The 24,292-nt window shown below is 41.7% G+C and overlaps 2 protein-coding genes across 4 annotated transcripts in view; one reads left to right on the forward strand and one right to left on the reverse strand.

Moving 5' to 3' along the window:
- SMARCC1 (SWI/SNF related, matrix associated, actin dependent regulator of chromatin subfamily c member 1) overlaps window positions 1-15,761 on the reverse strand; it is a 174,828-nt gene extending 159,067 nt beyond the window's left edge. For 2 of the 3 annotated variants that reach the window (XM_027584621.2, XM_027584620.2), the window contains exons 1-2: window positions 15,513-15,761; window positions 5,380-5,499 (exon numbers count right to left, since the gene is read on the reverse strand). In XM_027584621.2, coding sequence (XP_027440422.1) covers window positions 5,380-5,499; window positions 15,513-15,707 — 315 coding nt within the window. In that variant the 5' untranslated portion in view covers window positions 15,708-15,761. The remainder of the gene's footprint in view (window positions 1-5,379; window positions 5,500-15,512) is intronic. The other variant, XM_027584622.2, reaches the window with a different exon arrangement.
- A 5,015-nt stretch (window positions 15,762-20,776) lies between these two features.
- On the forward strand, window positions 20,777-21,194 carry LOC113917533 (activated RNA polymerase II transcriptional coactivator p15-like). Its single transcript, XM_035722375.1, has one exon. It carries the CDS (start codon window positions 20,799-20,801, stop codon window positions 21,177-21,179), a length of 381 nt encoding a protein of 126 aa, XP_035578268.1. The 5' UTR covers window positions 20,777-20,798; the 3' UTR covers window positions 21,180-21,194.
- Window positions 21,195-24,292: the final 3,098 nt, after the last annotated feature.

Raw genomic sequence — 24,292 nt, forward strand, 5'->3', positions numbered from 1 at the left:
TATAATGCATCCATCAGACATGAGTAAAGTTGGAGGGAGAAACATTATGGGAAAAGAAAGAGGGAAATGGGGGGGAGTAAAAGGGGGGTAACAGGTAAAAAATAAATAAAACATCACCCAAACAAATCAGGAATACAATGCCAGTGAACTAAGGTTTCTACTTGTGACTCTACATGGTATAGATGGGACTACAGCCCTGCCATTAACACTGGTCCTATAGTTTTCTGGAGCCCTAATCAACACCTGGCCCAGCATGCCCTCTGCGTGGCATCCAAGTCCAGACCCTAAAAGCCCATACTGTGCAGTCCACTGAGCTCTAACCAGTCATGCCAGATCACCTAGGCTCACTGCCCTTGCAGATGAATTACAAGGGCAAGAAGAGAACTGACCAGAGTTTCTCGGACTTATCCTTTTATCTACAGTAATTTGTACTATCTACAGGTACATGGCTGAACAGTTCAGCTGGACTATCTCCCTCATTTTGGCTCAATGTGTCTTTTCATGGTTACAATACTTCCTCCATGGCTCACAACACAGATACTTAGGATTCCATTCCTATAAAATTCAAGGACAAGCAAAATTACACTATTCTCCATAGAGATTCATACAAACATGGTGATCCATATAAAGAAAAGCAAAATGAAACTAAATCATTGCAGCACAGAGTAAATGTTCCCCACCATCTCACTTAAACAGCCACTTACTTACATTCCACTTTCATGAGACAGAGGTCTAAGCTACAAACTTAAAGGACTAACTTCCAATACATATAAAACACTTAGAATCTTCTTTCTCGTCCCATGTTCCCAAAGGTAGTCTCTCCACTCCGAAATTTATGGAATAGTAGGGTGTAGTCAGGTCATAGTTGCAAGTGAAAGGATTAATTTTTTAAGTGTAACAGTAAGTGAAAATTTTGAACATCTCATGAGCGTACTTAAAAAAATCTTCTGCTACTTTAGACTCTGACTAGACCTTCTAGCAGTCTTCTAGATCTTAGAGCTTTGTTGTTTTTAAACACAGTTGCTTATGATCTATTTTAAAAGGCAGAATACAAAACTGACTTTATACTATCATTACAATAATGTTATGCACTGAGGCTTGAAGAGATTATAGAAAAACAGAATTTTTAATTGTGGTGGAGGTAAAAACGCTTTTTTCTTCTGTTTTGATTCATGTTTTGTTTGCCTATGCAACATATTTTTTTTTAAAGATTTTATTTATTTGAGAAAGAGAGAATGAGATAGAGAGAGAGAGCATGAGAGGGTCAGAGGGAGAAGCAGACTCCCTGCTGAGGAGGGAGCCCAATGCGGGACTCGATCCCGGGACTCCAGGATCATGACCTGAGCTGAAGGCAGTCGCTTAACCAACTGAGCCACCCAGGCACCCCTGCAACGTTTTATTTTTTAAGTGCCCAATGTGGGGCTCCAACTCACAACCCTGAGAGTAAGAGTCGCATGCTCTACTGACTGAGCCAGCCAGGTGTCCCTGCCTATACAACATATTTTTAGTCTTATAAACCTTCAAATTTTCCCTAAATCCTAACTTCTCATTTTAGCATTAGATAGAACAGACCCTACATTGAGCCAGCTGTTTAATATCCGGCATGACTTAGGAAGTCAGTACATAAAGTTCCACTCCGATTAAAAAAAAAGAATCAGCCCAAATAGTGAACTCTTATACCAGTACCATTTATTCAGAAAGAAAAAAAGAAAAAAAAAGTTTAAGGTTAAACAGCTGACATGTTTCACTAAAACATTCTTTGCTTCATTAACTGTCTTTCTCATCCACTTTTACTTGACACCATTACACATTACATCAATCGCATTCATCTGGGAAAATGTTAAACACTATTTTAAGAGGAAGAAAAGTACATCTGGTCCCACTGGCACTAAGCCATGAATTATTTTTATTTATGGCTTTTGCCTAAAAATATTCTTCCCTAATCTTTAAAATCTGGAAAAAAATAATGCTTTCGTTCCCAAGAGTTAAATATCCCATGAATAAGGACTCTTGTACATACTATTTTTTAAGACCATTCATACAATCCTAATTAGAAATACCAACATAATGTGAATCACATAATAGAAAATACTTCATGTAATGTTATCTGTAAATTTCTAAATATTAATGTTATACTTAATACAATACAATCTATATGTATTATGTTACAGTGTTTTACATGATAACTTCAACCAGTTCCTAATTAGTAATTCTAATCTGCTTCATAATATACAGGAATGAGAAGTAAACCCATGTAATTAGTGGTAAAGGAACACGGAGCTCACAAATGATTCAGAAAACACACACACACACACACACACACACACACACACACACACACACACACACACACACACACACACACACACACAGAAAAAGAGTGATCAAGCAAATGTATTAAAATGTTAACAATCGGGGATTCTGAATAAAGGGAAAATGAAAGTTCTTTGCCTTATTCTTGCAAAATTTTTACTTTGAATTAATTTTAAACTTACAAAAGTTACCCCAGAACCTCAATTAGTCACACGGCTAAGAAAATGAAGTTGATCATCCAGTTGAGTAATTCCCATTAGTACAAAATAGACATGTCCCTCCAATATCTAAAAATTTATTCATAAATTATATACAGGTACTTACTACACTGCTAATATATTACACATATACAACATAAATCACACATTAAAAACTAGGTATTTTAAAAGGATAAAGTTAAAGAGCAAATCCAAAGAGAAGGAATGATCTTGCTCCACAACTGTGAATTCATCCAATACACAGTAACTCCCAAATCTTTTCTAATTCAACCTGTACTCTAAACTCCAGATCTCATTTCCTCGTACCCACAAGATTTCTAAACCTGAGGTGCCTATCAGAGAACCAACCATAACACAGTTAGGCTAAACTGAGTACCTCTCCCCAGAAACCTGCTTTTACTCTGGCTTTCCCCTTCGTGCTAATGGTATCTGATTGCTCAGTGTAGTCCTCCTAGTAAATTCTTTCTCTTTCCAGCCCCTATACTGCCCCCCCAAGATATTACCAAGTTCTGCCCCCTTAAACTCTGAGTTCCTTTCTGTCTTTAAATCTACTGCTTCTAGGGCGCCTGGGTGGCTCAGTTGGTTGAGTGTCTGCCTTCAGCTCGGGTCATGGCCCCAGAGCCCTGGGATCGAGTCCCGCATCAGGCTCCCTGCTCAGCGGAGAGTCTGCTTCTCCCTCTACCTGCTGTTCCCCCCCCCCCCGCTTGTGTTCTCTCACGCGCACTCTTGCTCTCTCTCAAATAAATAAAAATCAATCAATCCACTGTTTCCTCCACAAGGTACCATAACAGTGGATTACGAGAGCAGTTTCTTCATGAAGGGTTTTCAAAGCCTCCAATCTCAACAGCTTCTAACCCATTCTTCACACTGAAGCTTGTGGGGTTATTCTAAAACCCAAAATCAACTAAGCCACCTACTACTCTCTCCCTTGTTATGGTTCCCCATCACTTATGAGATAAAGGACACACATCTAGCACAGTAAACTTGGCCTATTACAACTGACTCTAGCCCACTTCTCTGCCTATTTGTCCTCAGTTCTAATCTTGTTGAACTGTCACAACTACCTTCAAGTACCACATTTTCTCAGGCCTTTATGCTTTTACATGTTGCTATCACTGCCTGAAAATCCAATCCTTCAGCATTTCCCTGAAAAACTCATACTCAACTTTCAAGTCTCAAATTCAAATGCCCTGTCCCCTGGAAGACACTTCCTCACCAGGATCACCAGGAAACTCCAAGGTTCTATTCATTCAGCTCACTAGAGTATGCAGCCCCTGAAGACAAACAATACACCGTATTGCTCTTTAAAGTCTCAGAATTTGATAAATAACCAAATGCTTAATACTTGCTGAGCTCGTATCATTGGGGGGAAAGAAGCACTTTTTAATAAACATCATTGGGATAACCAGATAATCATAAGAAAAAAGATAAAACTGGATCTATTGCTCACACTGAACACCAAGATAAAATCTAAATAGATGAGAATTAAGTATAAAAAATGAAGCCATATAAGTACTAGAAGAACACCTGACTAAAGTCCTTCCTTACCTACAAGTGAAGAAAGCTTCCTAACAAGATTCAAAAACCACAATTCTATGGGCGCTTGGCTGGCTCCATCAGTAGTAGAGCATGTGACTCTTGATCTCAGGGTCGTAAGTTCCAGTCCCACATTGGGGGCAGAGATTACAAAACAAAAACAAAACAAAACAATTCTGTATCTGACTAAATAAAAATGTCTAGACAGCAAAAATACCATAAGCAAACTAAACATATTTACTGCAAGATCAGTAAAAAAACGTATACTGTCTCCTATTCTCAATTATACCCAAGAGAGCAATGGATTGTTAAAACAAAAAGGTCAGTGATGAAATAAGAAAACCCAAATCAGAAACTTCTGAGATTTAAAAAAAAAGGTCTACCTATAAATTCAGTGGAAGCAGCAAACATGAGACTGTAAACTGCAAAAATCCAAATCAGAGAATCAGAAGCCAAAAATTATGAGAAAAGCTACAAGTAATTCCTAGAAGTCTAATGTTTGTACAAATAGAGTTCAAAAATATAAATGAAGGAATACAGGATGGGAAAGAAGACTAATAGACTGAATGTTCCCTGAGCTAAAGAAATATTACTGAGTCATCAGATCATCACTTGTAAGTAGTCATATTTCTGAATTTCAAAGATCAGTATAAAAAAGGGGAAAATCAAGTATCAGATTTTTCTCTACAAAATCAAATGTTAAGGAAAGAACAAAACCAGGGGCACCTGGCTGGCTCAGTTGGTAGACATGCGACTCCTGATCTCCAGGTCGTGAGTTCAAGCCCTATGCTGGGTGTAGAGATTACTAAAAATAAACAAACTGAAAAATAAAAAATAAAACCTACATATTTCAAAAGAAAAAAAGCATAATCCAGTATTTATATACCAAACCAAACTATCAAAGTATCAATTGCAAGGACAACAGAATTATATTTTCACACAAGCTCAGAAAATCTTACCAACACAAGATAAAAATTCCAAAAGAAAGTATCCTAGCCACAAGAATTGAATCAGGAGAAAGAATGGAGAAGACCTGGTATGGCAGAGACTACAAGGAAACTACAACATAGTAAAATGTTCATAGTTAAGTCTATAAATAGCTGTTGTGATGTTTCATGCAAATGTTAAATGACTCCTGAAAGTGGAGCTTCCTACACTTAAAAAACAATAATAATCTATAGCTAAAATTCAGTTAAGGCTCTTTTGTTTATTCTACAGGATAGGAGCAATAAAGGAAAGAGCTGTAGGCTGCCCTTGAGAGCACAGAAACTGCAGATTCCCCAGTGTTATTATAATAAGTTGATGTACTTACCGGGAGTTTGGTGAAGGCCGGGTTGGTGACATGCTTCCCAAAGGCATCTTCCTGGAACTGAAGAAGCTGTACCACCAGCCCAGCCAGTGTTTTGTTGGTAGGAGCATCCGCATGAACATACTGCAAGATAAAGATGAGGACTCAAAACCTGGGACAATCGTGCAGAAGACAATGGTAGCTTACTTCCTATTACCTACTAAGCACTGGCCAGGTGACAGATTTGCAGAGGTCTGAGCCATGGTCTCTGCTGTAAAGAAGCTTAGAAAAATAAATACTGGGTGCAGTGGGGAGGGAAAGTTAACAGGTCTCAGGAGAAAAATCATGCCCAAGCAATGAATCCAAGTCATCTCGTGTGCACCTGCACCTAAAGTAGATGGTGAGATCCTGAACCTCAAACTTGAGGCTGATACTATAATCAGATGAGACCTATTAGCAAATGTATTTTGTAAATGGGATGAATATAAATAACTTGTGGCCAGAGAGCAAACTGTATTGTTTTTAAAACAGGCCTACAAATTTCTCTGACACTCCTCTCATCAAGAAGTAGGGTGTATGCCCTTCTTTTACTGAATCAATACCATCCTTGGGGCACCTGGTGGCCCAGTCGTTAAGTGTCTGCCTTCAGCTCAGGTCATGATCCCAGGGTCCTGGGATCGACCCCCACGTCAGGCTCCCTGCTCAGCGGGAAGCCTGCTTCTCCCTCTCACACTCTCCCTGCTTGTGTTCCCTCTCTCGCTGTCTCTGTCAAATAAATAAATAAAATCTTAAAAAAAAAAAAAGACCATCCTTAATGACTAACTTATAACCATTAGAATGCAGTGGGGGGGTGGGGGAGTGATGCTGTGGGACCTCTGAGGATAAGTCAAAAGCTTTCACGTAGTCCTCTGGGGACAGTCACCTCTGGAGTCCTGAACTACCACTAAGTCTAACTACCCTGAGAACACCATACTTTGAGGAAGCCCAGACTACATGGAGAAGCCTCTTGGAGATGCTATGGCCAGAAGCCCCAGGTGATGTCCCAGAAGACTGACAGTACAACCACCAGACACATAAGTAAAGATGGTTCCAGATGATTCTGCCCCCAGCTGTCAAGTTATCCCCAATCGTCAAATCTTCCCAGTTGAAACTCCAGACACAGTTCTCAGAGACAACTGTGCCCATTGTACCCTTCCAAATTCCTCACACACACAGAAACTCTGAGCATAATAAAATGGTTGTTTTAGGGGCACCTGGGTGGCTCAATTGTTAAGCGGCTGCCTTCAGCTCAGGTCATGATCCCAGAGTCCTGGGATCAAGGCCTGCATCAGGGTTCCTGCTCCACGGGAAGCCTGCTTCTCCCTCTCCCACTCTCCCTGCTTGTGTCCCTGCTCTCACTATCTCTGTCAAATAAATAAATAAAATCTTAAAAAAAAAAAAAAGGTTGTTTTATGCCAAGAAGTTTTGAATATAATAAAGTGGTTGTTTTCATGTGCACTTAAAAATGGTTAGGATGGGGGGGCACCTGGGTGGCTCAGTCATTAAGTGTCTGCCTTTAGCTCAGGTCATGATCCTAGGGTCCTGGGATTGAGCCCCACATCAGGCTCCCTGCTCAGTGGGAAGCCTGCTTCTCCCTCTCCCTCTCCCCCTGCTTGTGTTCCCTCTCTTGCTGTGTCTCTGTCAAATAAATAAATAAAATCTTAAAAAAAAAATGGTTAGGACGGTAAATTGTTACTTTTTTACTACAATAAAAAAAATTTTTTTAGGGGCACCTGGGTGACTCAGTCGGTTAAGTGTCGGCCTTCAGCTCAGGTCATGATCCCAGGGTCCTGGGATAAAGCCCCAGGTCAGGCTCCCTGCTCCACAGGAGTCTGCTTCTCCCTCTCCTCCCCACTTGTGCTCTCTCTCGCTATCTCTGACACTATCTCTGTTGCTATCTCTCAAATAAATAAAATCTTTAAAAAAAATTGTAAACAAATATATTTGAAAAGTTATGCACGCTAATGTCGACAATGTCCAAAGGCCAAACCAGTGGCAGAGAGCAAGCTGGTTCCACAGCAAGGAAATACATAACATGACAGGAAAAGCATAAATTAGCAAGTTAAATTAAATGTGAAAGTTTAATTAAGTATGAAATGTTCAATATCACTTTGAAAAGCCAATACATTAATTTTTTTTTATTTAAAGATCTTATTTATTTGACAGAGACACCGCGAGAGAGGGAACACAAGCAGGGAGAGTGGGAGAGGGAGAAGCAGGCTTCCCGCTGAGCAGGGAGCCCAACGTGGGACTCAATCCCAGGACTCCAGGACCATGACCTGAGCCGAAGGCAGATGCTTAACGACTGAGCCACTCAGGCGCCCCATTCAATAATTTTTTTATTTTTATTTTTTTTTAAAGATTTTATTTATTTATTTGACAGAGAAACACAGTGAGAGCAGGAACACAAACTGGGGGAGTGGGAGAGGGAGAAGCAGGCTTCCCGCGGAGCGGGGAGCCCGATGTGGGACTCGATCCCAGGATTCTGGGATCATGACCTGAGCCAAAGGCAGACGCTTAACCGACTGAGCCACCCAGGCGCCCCTCAATAAATGTTTTTAAACCTCCAATTTTGAAAAGGAAAAACATCTATACCTCCTTGAAATTGAAAAGATAACAAAAGATAGTAAAATGAATTTTTCTTCCTGGAACAACCTCGTACCCAGTATCATCCAACATTTCAAGATTAATGTGGTAGCTTTCTATTACAAGAAATAATTTGTAAGTGATTTATATATGACAAAATGATTATCAGCTGCACAGTCTACTCTTACTAAATTGAATGGCTCTCAATTTGTACTACTGCCAAGCAAAGATAAGGCATGATATAAAAGGCAATTCTTCTTAAAGCTTAGTATCCTCCCAAATTTTATTTATACAGGTGCATTAGCTTTCCACTCTAAATGAAACAGCCAGCATGCAGTTCACTTTGCTAAAAACTGGTATTTTGTTGGAATGCTTTATATTACATGACCAAAGGTTGGTAAAATCCAGTCCACTGCCTGTTTCTCTGTGGCCCACAAACTAAGAACAGTTTTTTGATTTTTAAATGGTTGGAAGGAAATTTTTTTTTTTTAAAGATTTTATTCATTTGACAGAGAGAGACACAGCGAGAGAGGGAACACAAGCAGGGGGAGTGGGAGAGGGAGAAGCTGGCTTCCCGCAGAGCAGGGAGCCCGATGCGGGGCTCGATCCCAGGACTCCGGGATCATGACCTGAGCCGAAGGCAGACGCCCAACGACTTTCAGAGAGAGAGAGCATGAGCGGGAGGGGCAGAGGGAGAGAGAGAATCTCAAGCAGACTCCGAGCTGAGCAGGGAGCCCAACACAGGGTAGGATCTCATGACCCTGAGATCACAACCTGGACTGAAACAAAGAGTCAGACAATTAATCGACTGCACCACCCAGGCACCTCTAGAAAGAAATTTTAAAGAATAAAGAATAGTATTTCGGGGCACCTGGGTGGCTCAGTCGGTTGAGCATCTGCCTTCGGCTCAGGTCGTGATCTCGAGGTCCTGGGATCAAGCCCATGTTGGGCTCCCCTCTCCCTCTCCCTCTATACCCGACTTGTGCTTTGTCTCTCTCCCTCTCAAATAAACAAAATCTTTTTAAAAAAAGAATAATATTTCAGGACACATATTACATGAAATTCAAGTTTCAGTGTCCATAAATAAAGTTGTATCAAAACACAGCACACTCTTTCACTACACATTGTCTGTGATGGCTTTCATATAACAGCAGAGTCAAACAGTTATAATTGAGATGGCATGACCTGAAAAGCCTAAAATCTTTACTCTCCTGCCCTTTATAGAAAAAATCTATCTATTCCTGTTCTAGACCACTCCTTTTTCATCCTTATAAAAAGTTTTCTTTTATACTAAGGGTGTTCTGTGAAAACACATTTTCGTAAGGCCACAAAGTAAAACACCTGTGCCACACACTAGTCAAAAAATGGAAACAAACTTCATACCATTAAACATGTAAGATGTCAATTTTGTTGGACTAAAATAATGTTTTTCAAATTTTAGACCCACTTGGAGTTTCTAATTCCATAGGTCAGGCCCAAGAATTTGCATTTCTAAGAAATTCTAGGTGAAACAACTGGAGTGGGAACCCACTTTATGAACCACTAAACTGGGGCACCTGGGTGGCTCAGTCGGCTAAGCGTCTGCCTTCGGCTCAGGTCATGACCCTGGAGTCCTGTGATCTGGCCCCACACAAGGCTCCCTGCTCAGGGGGGAGTCTGCTTCTCCCTCTGCAACCCGCCCCCCGCTTGTGCCCTCTCTCTCTCTCAAATAAATAAATATTTTTTAAAAAAAAGAACCACTAAACTTTTTTAAAAAATCTGTTTCAGGTATTAGTATACATCTTAGTTAAAGAATATGCTGAATTATAATTTAAAAGTTAAAGGGAGCCTGGGTGGCTCAATCAGTTAAGCTTCTGACTTAGGCTTAGGTCATGATCTCAGGGTCCTGGCATCCAGCCCCGAGGCAGTCTGCTTCTCCCTCTCCCTCTGCCCTCCCCCCACCCACCCTTCTTTCTCTCCAATAAAATCTTTTTAAAATTTTAAAAAGTTAAAAACCAGTTAAACAATTTTTTTAAAGATTTTATTTATTTATTTGACAGAGAGAGACACAGCAAGAGAGGGAACATAAGCAGGGGGAGTGGGAGAGGGAGAAGCAGGCTTCCCGCGGAGCAGGGAGCCCGACGTGGGGCTCGATCCCAGGACCCTGGGATCATGACCTGAGCCGAAGGCAGACGCCTAACGACTGAGCCACCCAGGCGCCCCGAGTTAAACAATTTTTAAACGTTTAAAGCTACTTACGATTCCCCTTTATGATAATATATTGCCAGTTGCCAATTCCCACAAAAACTATGAAGTTTACTTTTTTAAGGACTATACACTGACAAGTGACAATTCAGTATCTGGTTTTTTCCCATTTACTCAACATACTAAATCTTTAATAAGCAATACTCAATTAGTAAGTAATTCATAGCACTCATGTAATCCTTAATAAACTCTTCAAATGTATACTACAGAACTGACAAAATATGGAGTATATATCCACAAGGTAACTTTATTATTTTTATAAGAATGGGTTTCTCAGGGCAAAATTATACTGCAATTTTTGTACACAGTGAAAAATTAATGAGCCTAACTTTTTATTTTTCAGATACCTGTAGATAACTGAACAATGCCAAATCCTAAAACTGAAAAACACACCATCTTGGAGGAAGGCTGTTCAGCAAAAACCAAATCAACCCTTTAGGCAAAAATTAAGTTTAGCAACTGCTATATACATAGCTTCATATATATTCTAAATTTCACTACTATGCATGTTTCATTTGCTATATTATCATTCAGAATACAAAAACATGTAAAAAGTTTCATGTGGTCAACTTTGTTTCAAAATAAAGATGGCCAGGTTCAAAGTTCAATCAAAATTATTACCTTAGGTATTTTAAAATCCATTTTTTTTTTAGATTTTATTTTTATTTTATTCATGAGAGACACAAGAGAGAGAGGCAGAGGCAGGGGGAGAAGCAGACTGCCTCAGGGCTAGATGCCAGGACCCTGGGTTCACGACCTGAGCAGAAGACAGACGCTTAACCGACTGAGCCACCCAGGCACCCCCAATTTTTTATTTATTTTTTAATATTTTATTCATTTATTTGACAGAGAGAGAGTGAGAGCACAAGCCGGGAGACAGAGGGAGAGGGAGAAGCAGGTTCCTCGCTGAGCAGGGAGCCCGACATGGGACTCGATCCCAGGAGCCTGGGATCATGACCTGAGCTGAAGGCAGCCGCTTAACCAACTGAGCCACTCAGGAACCCCTCCCCCAATTTTTTTAATTATAAAATATTTAACCTTGGTTAAATACTTTTCCCAAATCACCCACAAAAGTTACCAAACACGAAAAAGATGACATTTTTAATTCATAAACGAACTGTCACATTAATGTATTAAACTATACCTCACAACCACTCAAAAGGCAGCCAATGTTATGTTTTAAATCAACTTTTAAACACCTCAAAATATTACCATTCTATTTAACCAATAAGAATAAAGCAAGCTGACCATGGGATATACACAAAAGTATCATCACCACCTCAAATTTACATAATCTCGTCTTCAACAACTATCTCGTTTGATTCAGTCTTAAGGAAGTCAATCTTACTCCAATTTACATATGGAAAATTAAAACAGGAATCAAGTCATCTGCTCAAGGACACCACCAATTAGGGACAAGTTATTAGCAGCCGAGAGTACTGAACTCACATCTTCCAAAGTGTAATGCTCATTCACTATCCTACAGTGACATAATAGAGCTCATTTTAAATGGCTTCCAAAAACATTACCTAAAACATAAAGGGTTCTTGACAGCTTTCAAAATACTCAATTCTGATTAACCAAAAAAAAAATATATAGATTATTTCAGTCATAAACATTTTATCTTTTGATCAAAAAAAAGCTCAACAGCATGTTTTACTTAAGACAACGAAAAATTTTTAGTCTCAAGTATTTTAAGAAAGGTAGGAAGATAAAAAAAAGAGAAAGAAAAGGTAGAAAGTTTTATCAATATATCTGCTTTATGCTATCTATGGCATCAATAAAGTATCAAAATTTTAATAACTTGTCCCTAAACAAACCTATTGCAGCAAATGCCCCATAAAACAAAAAAACTGTCTTTAACTGTTAAATACTTTATGTAAAGTGTATTGAAACGCATTCCTTAGACAATCTAGTCTACTTTAGCGATCACCCTTACATTGAAATCATCCTGCCATCTTAAATCTTATTTCATTAATGAGTCAAACCAGGAAGAAACTTACCTGGGAACTTAATTGTTTACAGATATCCTTCACCTCCAAAGTATCTGAGTTGAAACCATTTAAAATCAGTAAGGTTTTATCATTTGAAAACCACTCAGAAACCATGGACAGAAATACAGCTTTCATCTTCATCAAAGTTAGGACGCAAAGACATGTACCCAATAATACAAAGGCAGCTCAGGTAGGAGATGAACAAGCTTCCTTCCGTACTGCTGCTGGACTTAAAATGCAACCTCAAGCCAACCGTTAACCACCCTGTGCTCCCAATCACCTACCCTGCCTCCCTCCAGGAGTCACCTCCTCTGGACTTCTTTGGCCCAGTTGAAGCTCATCCTAATCAAAAAGCATTCCCTCTCCCTTCTGTGTTGCTGAGCCAAATTTATCAACAAAGCTTAAATGAATAGGTTCCTAGACTAGAATCTGTTCATTCATTGAACAAACATGTACTGAGCACCTACTAAGGACACAGAGAAAACAAAAATACAAGGAAGTTCTTTTAATTTGAAACCACATGAGTTTTACAAGGGTCTATGTTTTTTACCACTACATTTTCCACTACCTTCCACTATATTCCTTGATGAGAGGGATTATGTGTAGCAAAAAAATATTGGGGCTTTGGAGCCAGGCAGACCTTCACTCCTAATTGTAATCTTAGAGAAGTCACTTATATCTGGAGTCTCAGGTTCCACTCATGTGTAAAATGAAATAAATATCTATGAACCACGACTGTTATAAGAATTTGAGTAACGGTTTAAGTGCCCAGATACAGTTAGATGCCCAGCTGTTGTTCATGGAATGCATGGATAAACCCATTAATAAAAATGGGGGGCGCCTGGGTGGCTCAGTCCGTTGGGTGGCTGCCTTTGGCTCAAGTCATGATCCCAGGATCCTGGGACTGAGTCCCGCATCAGGCTCCCTGCTCAGTGGTGAGCCTGCTTCTCCCTCTTACCCTTCCCCCTGCTCGTGTGCTCACTCTCTCCAATAAATAAAATCTTAAAAACAAAATATTAATAAAAACGGGACTACCACTGTCATGTTTCATTCAGCTGCTGAGATTTATTAATGTGAAAATATAGTATTAAATGCAACAGAAAATAGTTAAAACACATCAATGTGTACACTGAGTGGAAACATATTGTGTCCTGGATAGTACTTTCACCACTCCAACACCACTCTCTAAGGCTGAGAGGATTCTGGCTGTCAGGCATAAGGAATATACAATTCTGAATTTGAGGAAGCCCAAGAAATATACTCTGGCCTTATGAAACCCTGAGACCTAACTTCTACTTGATCTTTAAGGCCTGAAGAACACTGAGCCAACATTTGCCCAATGGCCTCAACACTCTGGGACAAATCCCTGTCTGCCCCAGAACCACTTCTTCACCCAAACAAAATTGGGCCCAAACAGATGCACAGAGAGTTTGGAGAGGTAGAAATTACTATTATTTTTCTTTCTCCTTCCTATTCCTTGATATCCAAAGGAATATTCCTCATTTCTGATAAAACTACATTGATAAACTAATATGTTATATGTCAATTATATCTCAATAAAGAAATCCAGACTGGGGGAGGGGAAGGCTACATTAAGGTACAGTGAATTTAAAACCCAAAGCACTGGGCACCTGGGTGGCTCAGTTGTTAAGCGTCTGCCTTCAGCTCAGGTCATGATCCCAGGGTCCTGGGATCGAGTCCCACATCGGGCTCCCTGCTCAGCGGGAAGCCTGCTTCTCCCTCTCCCACTCCCCCTGCTTGTGTTCCTGCTCTTGCTGTCTCTCTCTAATAAATAAATAAAATCTTAAAAAAAAAAAACCCAAAGCATTGGCTGAAGAGCATAAGATAAAAATAATACTTTCATAATATAAATATGTTCAATTTCCTTAGCCACTTCTAGAAGCTCTGCTGCCTACATAAAAAAGTGACCAATTTATCACTGTAAAAGGGAGAGCAATATTCTTGTCTACTTACACACAGATGAGAAAAACTGGCAATCCCAAGTATGATTGCAAAATTTGGGGGCAAAAAAAGTCAAAGCATATAAAAATATACATTGTCTCTCACTTCCTAAAACTTCAGTAAGAAACAGCCACTTCTGAAAGTACCACAGTGTAATGTCAAAAGAACCCAAGATCCTGTCCCTATCAACCGCCAAAACCTGACAGACTCCATTGCGCTGCAGAACTCAAAATAGGTTTCTAGACTACTTCGTCTTTTCATTCACTGAACAAATATTTACTAAGCAACTACTAAGGGCGAGGCAATTAGTACCAACCATGGCGGGGGGGGGGGGGGGGGGGTGCACTGCAGTGAAGAGGCCTGACAAGGTCCTTACCCCAGTGCTATGGTTCTCAATGGGGGAAGTATGGAACTTGAAAAGGGTGTTCCGAAATCTGGGGCAGAGAAGGTATTTGGGGCTGTCTGCTTCATTACACCTTCTAAGGGAGTTCACTCCTAGGTATCTACAAGGGGAAGTTAAAAAACACTTCGTTATAAATAAAAGGTTAATTCACAACTTTCAATACCACTGACTCAGCGGAACTTACCTCCCAAAAGTAGGAAAAACAGCTAAATGAAAAAAATAATCTCACAAAGTGGTACAAAGAAAATAAAGGTACTGATATGAAGTTGCGGCAGTCTAGTATAAATGGGATTCTCGGGGAAGGCCTCACTGAGAAACACATTAGGTACCTGTGAACGTTAACTCTTGTACTCACACCACACGGAACTAAAAGTACAATGAAGTAAAAACTGTCATTTTTTAGTATCAGTGCTCATCCATACTATCATCCATTGTATTGGCCTGCTGTTATTAACTTCCGAGTACAATCGTCTAGTCATTCTTTACCAAACCAACAACAGGTAGTAGAACCTTAGCTACCTCACTTGACTTTTGAAGATGAGTCGCTAAACAATACTTGAGGCTGCTCTTACAACCCTGGCTCGGACAGTTTGTAATATTCATTGTTCGCACACCCAATGCAGCTAACAAAAGAGATTCACGCCCTCCGGTTTGCTGAGCTCGAGATGCTCTGCACACCGGGGTGCGCTGGGGCTCTCGCCCGCGATGCAGGGATTCCCAGAGGCCTGGCCCCCGGGACCTGGTGGAGCCCCGGGCGCGCGGGCGCCGAGAGCGGACGGCGGGGGCGTGGCGGGCCCGGTGCCTGCCTTTGTTGTCCCTCGTGGCGCGCGGGGGGGGGGGGGAGGGGCGGCCCGAGGCCCGCGAGGCCAGTAGCTGCGCCCGGCTCCCGTCGCGTGGCCTCCCCGGCCCCCACGGGCGCGCGAACCCACCTTCTTGTAGTGCTTGCCCAGCCAGACCCGCACCGAATCCAGCTGGGACACCGTCTCCGGGCTCTCCCAAAACTTGCTGGCCGGGCCACCGTCCTTCCGCCGATAAACGGCCAGGCCCGCGGCCGTCGCCGCACCTCCCGCGCCTGCGGCGCCCGCCGCCGCCCCTAGCCCGCCGCCGCCCGCCGCCGCGGCCATAGTCGCCGTCCGTCGTCCCCACCGCCCGGCCCGCCTCGGCCCGCCTCGGCCCTCGCGGCGATCCGCGTTCGCACTCGCGCGCGCGCGCGCAGCCGCCGCCACCGCCTCCCGACCCCGCCCAGCCAACCCCCTTCCGGCGCGGAGGGCCGACTCCGCCCCTTCTCGGGACCCGGTCCCTAACCGAAGAGGGCACGCGCGCACGCATGCGCATCACCGGCGCCGGGCGAACTTGGGACAAGCCCTTGCCCCCGCCTCTTCCGCCCGCCGAGGCAGGCTGCGCACCTTCTCCGCTACCCAGTCTGGGCCTCTGCGGGAGGTGCTGTATCCAAGTTCCTGCATCCCGTCAACCACTGCACCGAGGTTCTATGTCATCCCCTGATACCGTCGGAGAAAAGACCTGGCGTGAGAAGTTCCGAGGGGAAACCCGTTTAGTGTGTCCAGTGCTGGTCGAGGAACCCCCACGCAGGGTGGGAATCTGCGTCGGCTTGCCCCCCTGCCCTCAGACTTTCTGCACAGAGTGGCCGCGTAGCCTTTGTAAACGTCCACCTGGGACCACCACCCGGAGCAGCTTCGGCCGCACACACCTTCCTCCCCCTCGTGGCTACAGCCACACCAGCTCTTTCCTACCTCGGGGCCCTTGCACCGGCTGTTCCTGAGACCTGCACAGCTCTTCCCCTATGACTGTCGCTTAGGCGCTTTCAAATTCATAGCCTAAGGGTACTTTAAGAAAAAAACGATCTCTGAGCGTACAATATTGAACAGCTAATCATATTCACTCGACGTTCTCTGTGTAGCACTCACGACGACCTGGTATTTTTTATTTTCTTACTTGTCCGCATTCATTACATGAGAACCTAATCGTGACTTGTTCACAGGGGTACTTTCAGTGCTGGGAACAGAGCCTGTTATCTAATAGATATTCCATAAATATTTGATGAATGAGTGAATGAATGACCTACGGAGGAGCAGAAAGATTTTAAATTATTAACAAAGTACGATTGGCAATTACGGAGTTATAAACATGATGTTATATAACACCAGAACAGCAGGTGACTAATTACTTGTGAGAAAGTCTGGTGAGGTTTTGAGACCAACTTTTAAGAATGAATAGAATGTGATCAGGGAGGAAAGGACATTTCAGACACACAAAAACAACTGGATCAATGGCTTTAAAGTGTGAAAGCAAGCTGGGTGAAACCTTCTTTGAGTCCATGGTGTGGAAGCAGAGATGTTACTTGATTGTGGCAGTGAATTTTGACTTTATCCTGTAAGCATTGGGAAATCAGCTTGAACAGGGAGAATTATGTGATCAGATCTACAGATTAGGAAGACAATGGTTGCAAGTGTGAATGATATATTAGAGAAAGAAGATGAAAAAAGATTACCTGATAAACAGTGTAGGACAGAAACAATGAGAATAATATATGAGTCAGATGTGAATCTTGTCCACTTAGAGCTCAGACTTCAGAAATACAATAGCTGGTGTTTATGGGGCACTTTTATGTGCTGTCCTCTGTGCTAGGTACACCTGTATTACTGCAGATAAGGAAATTGAGGCAGAGAGAGGTTAAGTAACCGGCTAGCAGGTATTAGAGTATTAGACCCTGGAGTACTAATGCACCGCCTCCTTCCTAAGTACACTGCGTTTTCTATTTTTTTAAGATTGATTTATTTATTTGTTTGAGAGAGAGATGCAGGGAGGGGCTGAGGGAGAGGTGGAGAGTCTTAAGCAGCATCTGTGCTGAGCTCGGAGCCAGAAGCAGGGCTAGAGCTCATGACCCTGAGATCACGACCTGAGTCAAACCAAGTGTCTGATACTTAACTGACTCCGCCACCCAGGTGCCCCAGCTGTGTTTCCTATTAATAGCTTGTGAGTAGAGCAGAGAAAATGCTCTGGAGGAATTCAGAAAATGATTGCATTTGCCTGGAGCCCTAGAGAAGGAAGTTAGTTCTTCCAGGCCAGTGGTATTCCAATTTTTTTGCTCATATAACTTCTAAACTAATTTGGAAAACTACATACCTTTTCCTTTTAAGAAAAACATCTAAAATTTTTCATTAAAATTAATTGAGCACATTAAAAGATGGGCATTTTTAAATAAAATGGTTTTATCATGTTTTAAAAGTTTTTATTTTGGGGGCACCTGGGTGGCTCAGTTAGTCATGCATCTGCCTTCCACTCAAGTTGTGATCCCAGGGTCCTAGAACTGAGCCCCTCGTCCAGCTCCCTGCTCATTGAAGAGCCTCTCCCCCCCCCGCCCCCGCTTGTGCGTGCTCGCTCGCTCTCTCACGCGCGCACTCGCTCTCGCTCTCTATCTCAAATAAATCTTTAAAAAATAAATAAAAATTTTAAAGAGTTTTTATTTTGAAATAATCTCAAACTTAAAGTTACAAATACAGTACAAAGAACTTTTTCTTTTCCTGAACCACAGAAGAGTATGTTGCTGACATCATGACCCATCATTCTCAAAAATGTTAGTGTAGGGGTGCCTGGGTGGCTCAGATGGTTAAGCGTCTGCCTTCGGCTCAGGTCATGATCCCAGGGTCCTGGGATCGAGTCCCTCATTGGGCTCCCTGCTAGGCGGGGAGCCTGCTTCTCCCTCTGCCTCTGCTTCTCTCTCTCTCTCTGACTGTCATGAATAAATAAATAAAACATTAAAAAAAATGTTAGTGGGCGCCTGGGTGGCTCAGATGGTTAAGCGTCTGCCTTCGGCTCAGGTCATGATCCCAGAGTCCTGGGATCGAGTCCCGCATCGGGCTCCCTGCTCCTTGGGAGCCTGCTTCTCCCTCTGCCTCTCTCTCTCTCATGAATAAATAAATAAAATCTTTAAAAAAAAAAGAATGCATGGTTTAAAAAAAAATGTTAGTGTATATCTCCCACAGACAAGTATATTCTGTTACATAATCACAACCACCATCAACACCAGGAAATTAACATTTATACTCTCCTCAGACCCCATTCGTTTCTCTTACTGCCCCTTTAAACTCTCTTAACAGCAGAGTCTCTGGTTCAGAGTCATGCATCTCATTAGATCAGTTTTCAAGTCTCTTTCAATCTGGAACAGTTCCTTGGTCTTTAAGAATGTTGACAATGTTGAAGATTTCAAGCCAGTTATTTTGTAGAATGTCCCTCAGTTTGAGTTTGGGGATGTTTTTCACGCAGTGTTCTTTTCACTACATACAAATGGCACATGATTTCATGACTTCCATAACTTTGATGAATTGATTAAGAGAGTCTCTGGCAGACTTCTCTACTGTGAAGTTATTCTTTTTTTCTTTTAAAGGATTTTTTTAAGATGATTTTTTTAAAAAGATTTTATTTATTCGAGAGAGAGAGAGAGAAACAGCATGAGAGGGAAGAGGGTCAGAGGGAGAAGCAGGCTCCCCACTGAGCCCGGAGCCTGATGCAGGACTCAATCCCAGGACTCCGGGATCATGACCTGAGCCAAAGGCAGTCGCTTAACCAACTGAGCCACCCAGGCGCCCTTTTTAAGGATTTTATTTATTTTTGTGAGAGAGAGAGAGAGAGAGAATGGGGGGGAGGGGCAGAGGGAGAAGCAGACTGCTCACCGAGCTGGGAGCCCGATGCAGGACTCGATCCCAGGACCCCGGGATCATGACCTGAGCCAAAGGCAGATGCTTAAGGACTGAGCCACCCAGGCGCACTACTATGATGTTATTCTTTTTGCCTTTGTAATTAATTAGTATTTTCTGGAGAGAGATTTTGAAGGTATGTAAATACCCCATTCTTCATCAGACTTCCCATTTCCTTTGATCAAAGTCAAATGGTTGCAAGTTTGACTAAGTACAGATTTGTAACTCTAACAATAAGATATGTGGCTGCCATTATCCTTACCACATTTACTTACTTTATCAGTTCACCTTCATGTAACCACTCTCCATGCTGGGCTACCCTCCTGTGTAGGTAACCTCTATCCTTGGCTCCTACAGTCACATGCTTATCTACCTTGCTGACACCACCTAAAGGCCTTAGGACTAAACTATTTGAGAAGAGTTGGTAAGGGAATAGGAAAAGTAAGAAGACATCACTCTTGGGGTGCCTGGGTGGCTCAGTTGGTTGAGTGTCTGTCTGCCTTCTACTTAGGTCATGATCCCAGGATCCTGGGATCCAGCCCTGCAGCAGGCTCCCTACTCAGTAGGGAGTCGGCTTCTCCCTCTCCCTTTGTGCGCTCTCTCTCTGAAATAAATTGTTAAAAAAAAGACATCAGGGGCGCCTGGGTGGCTCAGTTGGTTGGGCGACTGCCTTCGGCTCAGGTCATGATCCTGGAGTCCCGGGATCAAGTCCCGCATCGGGCTCCCTGTTCAGCAAGGAGCCTGCTTCTCCCTCTAACCCTCCCCCCTCTTATGTATTCTCTCGCTCTTTCAAATAAATAAATAAATCTTAAAAAAAAAAGACATCACTCTTAAACTTAATGAAGTCTAAATATGTAATAACTTGGGGGACATATTATAATACAGAATCTCTGCACAGGAGTGTAATACCCTAAAAATGACTTTGCAAGCAGAAACTATGCAAAGCAACCTTAATAATCAATGGGGAAAATCACAATTATTCCATGACCTTTAAACTTCTTTATCAAAACATGAAAAACCCTATCAATTATAAATGTATAAGGAAATGGATATAGTATAATTAAATTTATTTAGTACAATCTAAAACATTAGAAATATTGGGGTACCTGGTTGGCTCAGTCAGAAGAGCACGCAGCTCTTGATCTCAGGGTCTGGAATTCAAGACCCACATCGGGTGTAGAGATTACTAAAAATAAGTAAACCAAAAAATAATAATAAGCCAGAAACATTAAGAATTAAAGTGTTTGGGGCGCCTGGGGCTCAGTCGGTTAAACATCTGCCTTTGGCTCAGGTCATGATCCCAGAGTCCTGGGATCCAGCCCCGCAATGGTATCTCTGCTCAGCGGGAAGCTTGCTTCTCCCTCTCCCTCTACCCACCCCCCTGCTCATGCTCTCTTTCTCTCTCACTCTCTCTCAAATAAATAAATAAAATCTTAAAAAAATAAATTATAGAGTTGCAAGCGAGTGAGCAGAAAGAGGTTCAGCTGCGAGAGTGGAGCAATGCCCAAATCAAAGGAACTTGTTTCTTCAAGCTCTTCTGGCAGTGATTCTGACAGTGAGGTTGACAAAAAGTTAAAGAGGAAAAAGCAAGTTACTCCAGAAAAACCTGTAAAGAAGCAAAAGACTGGTGAAACTTCAAGAGCCCTGTCGTCCTCTAAGCAGAGCAGCAGCAGAGATGATAACATGTTCCAGATTGGGAAAATGAGGTACGTCAGTGTTCGGGACTTTAAAGGGAAAGTCCTAATTGATATTAGAGAATATTGGATGGATCCAGAAGGTAAAAAGAAACCTGGAAGAAAAGGTATTTCTTTAAATCCCGAGCAATGGAGCCAGCTGAAGGAACAGATTACGGACATTGATGACGCAGTAAGAAAGCTGTAAAACCAGAGCCACATGAAACCTGTACTGTTCTAGTTGTTTTAATCTGTCTTTTTACATTGGCTTTTGTTTTCTAAATGTTAAGCTATTGTATATTTGGATTGCAGAACAATTTGTAAGATGAATAATTTTTTTTTAAAGATTTTATTTATTTATTTGAGAGAGAGAATGAGAGATAGAAAGCATGAGAGGGAAGAGGGTCAGAGGGAGAAGCAGACTCCCTGCTGAGCAGGAAGCCCGATGTGGGACTCGATCCCGGGACTCCAGGATCATGACCTGAGCCGAAGGCAGTCGCTCAACCAACTGAGCCACCCAGGCGCCCTATGAATACTTTTTTTTTATGTGCATTATTAAAAGTATTCTGAGTGAAGCTAATTGTCAACTTTATTAAGGAGGATTGCTTTGTGCTCGCCACCTAGTGTAAAATAAAATCAAGTAATACAATCTTAACTGTTGTGGCCTTTTTTGATCAAGAGTTGGTACTGTTTAAGGCCAAAAGTAACAGTTTATAGACCTGTTGGTTTCACCTTGGCTTTTACATTCAAAGGATTTGTATTGCATTGAATTTATAAACTCTGACTTGTAAAATCCATAGTTGATCTGTTTTCTTCCAGCCCAATGTCTAGACTTGTTGGATTTTTCTACCCCAGTGATATTTCACTTTCCCCTTTTTTTTACTTCGTTTTCCTTTAATGTCATGTTCAGTTTTCATTTCACTTTTTTGTTCTCTTTCTTGAGTATATTATACTAATTTGGAAAGTCAATGAAACTGTCAAAATGTTAGTTATCTCAATAAGGTACTTGTAATTAAAATATTATATGAGAGCTACAATTACTAATTCTACTGTATTAAATATTAGGAGATATAGTTTGATAAAAAAAAATGACTTGTATGAAAACTCTGGCAAGTAAGTGTATGTTGTTACCTGTAGTGTTCTGTGTAGTTACCTTATTGCTTAGTCTGCAGAGAATAATGACTTCGATGTCTGATTTACTTTCACTTATTAAACATGTTCACCATGGGATGATGTCTATAAAATCAAATACTGTTATATTAGATTAGGATTTAAATAAAAATTGTGAAAGCTTAAAAAAAATAAATTATAAAAGAATTAAAGTGTTCTATTTTTTGGTGAAAAACTTAATCACTAGCAGTTTGAATTTCTCATATAAGTTAGGAGCAAGCATTTTTTTCTTTTTTTTTTAAGATTTTATTTACTTCACAGAGAGAGATAGCGAGAGAGGGAACACAATAGGGGGAGTGGGAGAGGGAGAAGCAGGCCTCCCGCTGAGCAGAGAGCCTGATGTGGGGCTCGATCCCAGGACCTGGGATCATGACCTGAGCCGAAGGCAGTCACCTAACCAACTGAGCCACCCAGGCACCCCTCAGTATCTTCCCATTAGATAGTTACTAATTAAAAATAACTTCAGGAGCACCTGGGTGGCTCAGTCATTAAGCGTCTGCCTTTGGCTCAGGTCATGATTCCAGGTCCTGGAATCAAGCCCCGCATCAGGCTTCCTGCTCGGCTGGAAGCCTGCTTCTGAACCCTCTCCCACTCCCACTGCTTGTATTCCCTCTCTCGCTGTGTCTCTCTCTGTCAAATAAAAAAATAAAATCTTAAAAAAAAATAAATAAAAATAACTTCATAGTGAAGGAAACAGGAGACACCACCTTAACCAAGCAATCAAAATCAACAAGGCCAGTGCTGGGTTGGGGCAAATCAACATTGCATGTCACATGGTAAGAACACAATTCATTTCTGTGACATTCCTGCCAAAATGCTTGACTTACATCTAATCATGAGGAAACATCAGACAAATCCAAACTGAGAAGCAGTCAGGAAAGAAACTGGCCTGTGCTTTTAAAAAACTGTCCAGCTTGTGACAGACAAGGAAAGTCTTAGGAACTGTTCTAGACTGAAGGAGACAAAGGGACATGACATATATTGCGATACGTGATCCTGTACGTTACTGGGAGAACTAGAAAAACATGAATATGGTTTATGGATTGCATGGTATCAATGTTAAATTCTTGATTTTGAGGGTTACATATCGAAGATTGCCCTTATTTGTAGGAAATATATACTATTTCGGGGTAATTGGGCATCGTGTCTGCAACTTACTTTCGAAAGAGAAAGAATGGAAAGGAAATGTGATAAAGTTGACAATAGGGACATTGGTAAAGGGTATACAGGAGGTCTTTGCATTATTCTTTAAACATTTCTGTTGGTGAAATTACTTCAAACTTTTACAAAATACACTTAGATACAGCTGACACTACATTCCGAGCCTATGACAAGTGTTTGATATCACAGTAAGGACAATAATTTTATAATGATCAAACCAGGTTTATTAATTTCTCCTGGTACTGATTATAGTAATGGCTCCCAGGGCATTCCCAGTCTCCTTCTCGGAGCCTACATGCTCTGGGAATCAAATAAAAGCACAGAAGACACAAATATTCCAACATGAAACATAAAGTACAATACCCTCAGAAGGATAGTGGTGACATCACTTCTAGGTCCCCTGAGTCTTGGTTGGAATAAACTGGGGAAGACTCATTTTTTTCTTTTTTTTTAAAGATTTTATTTATTTATTTATTTGAGAAAGAGAGAGAGAGGGGGAAACAGCATGAGAGGGGATAGGGTCAGAGGGAGAAGCAGGCTCCCCGCTGAGCCGGGAGCCCGATGTGGGACTCGATCCCAGGACTCCAGGACCATGACCTGAGCTGAAGGCAGTCGCTTAACCAACTGAGCCACCCAGGCGGCCTGGGGAAGACTGATTCTTAGCAGGGCTCCCAGAACACAAAGGAACCAAAGTCTTTCAAAGGCAGGGTAAAGACTACCCTGGAAGTTTCCTTTACCTGATGGAACTTTAGGATGCAATTTGGAGGAAAGTGAAGTTCAGTAAAGAACAATTTTTAAAAAATTGTACTGGAGTATGATGTACTTACGGAAATGTCTGTATATCATAAGTGTAGGGCTTAGATTATGACAAAGTGGACATGCTTGTGTAACCACCACCCAACTCATGAACTGGAACCTGGGAATCTGCCCAGAAACTTCTCTCCATGCTTTCCCCAATCACTACTGCTTCTTAATCTCATATCCCTCTGA

The sequence above is a fragment of the Zalophus californianus genome, chromosome 1 (assembly GCF_009762305.2).
Source record: "Zalophus californianus isolate mZalCal1 chromosome 1, mZalCal1.pri.v2, whole genome shotgun sequence".
In the NCBI taxonomy this organism is placed as follows: Eukaryota; Metazoa; Chordata; class Mammalia; order Carnivora; family Otariidae; genus Zalophus; species Zalophus californianus.

Excerpts from the sequence above, each read along its gene's own strand:
- LOC113917533 (XM_035722375.1), top strand. The coding sequence starts at position 20,799 with ATGCCCAAATCAAAGGAACTTGTTTCTTCAAGCTCTTCTGGCAGTGAT.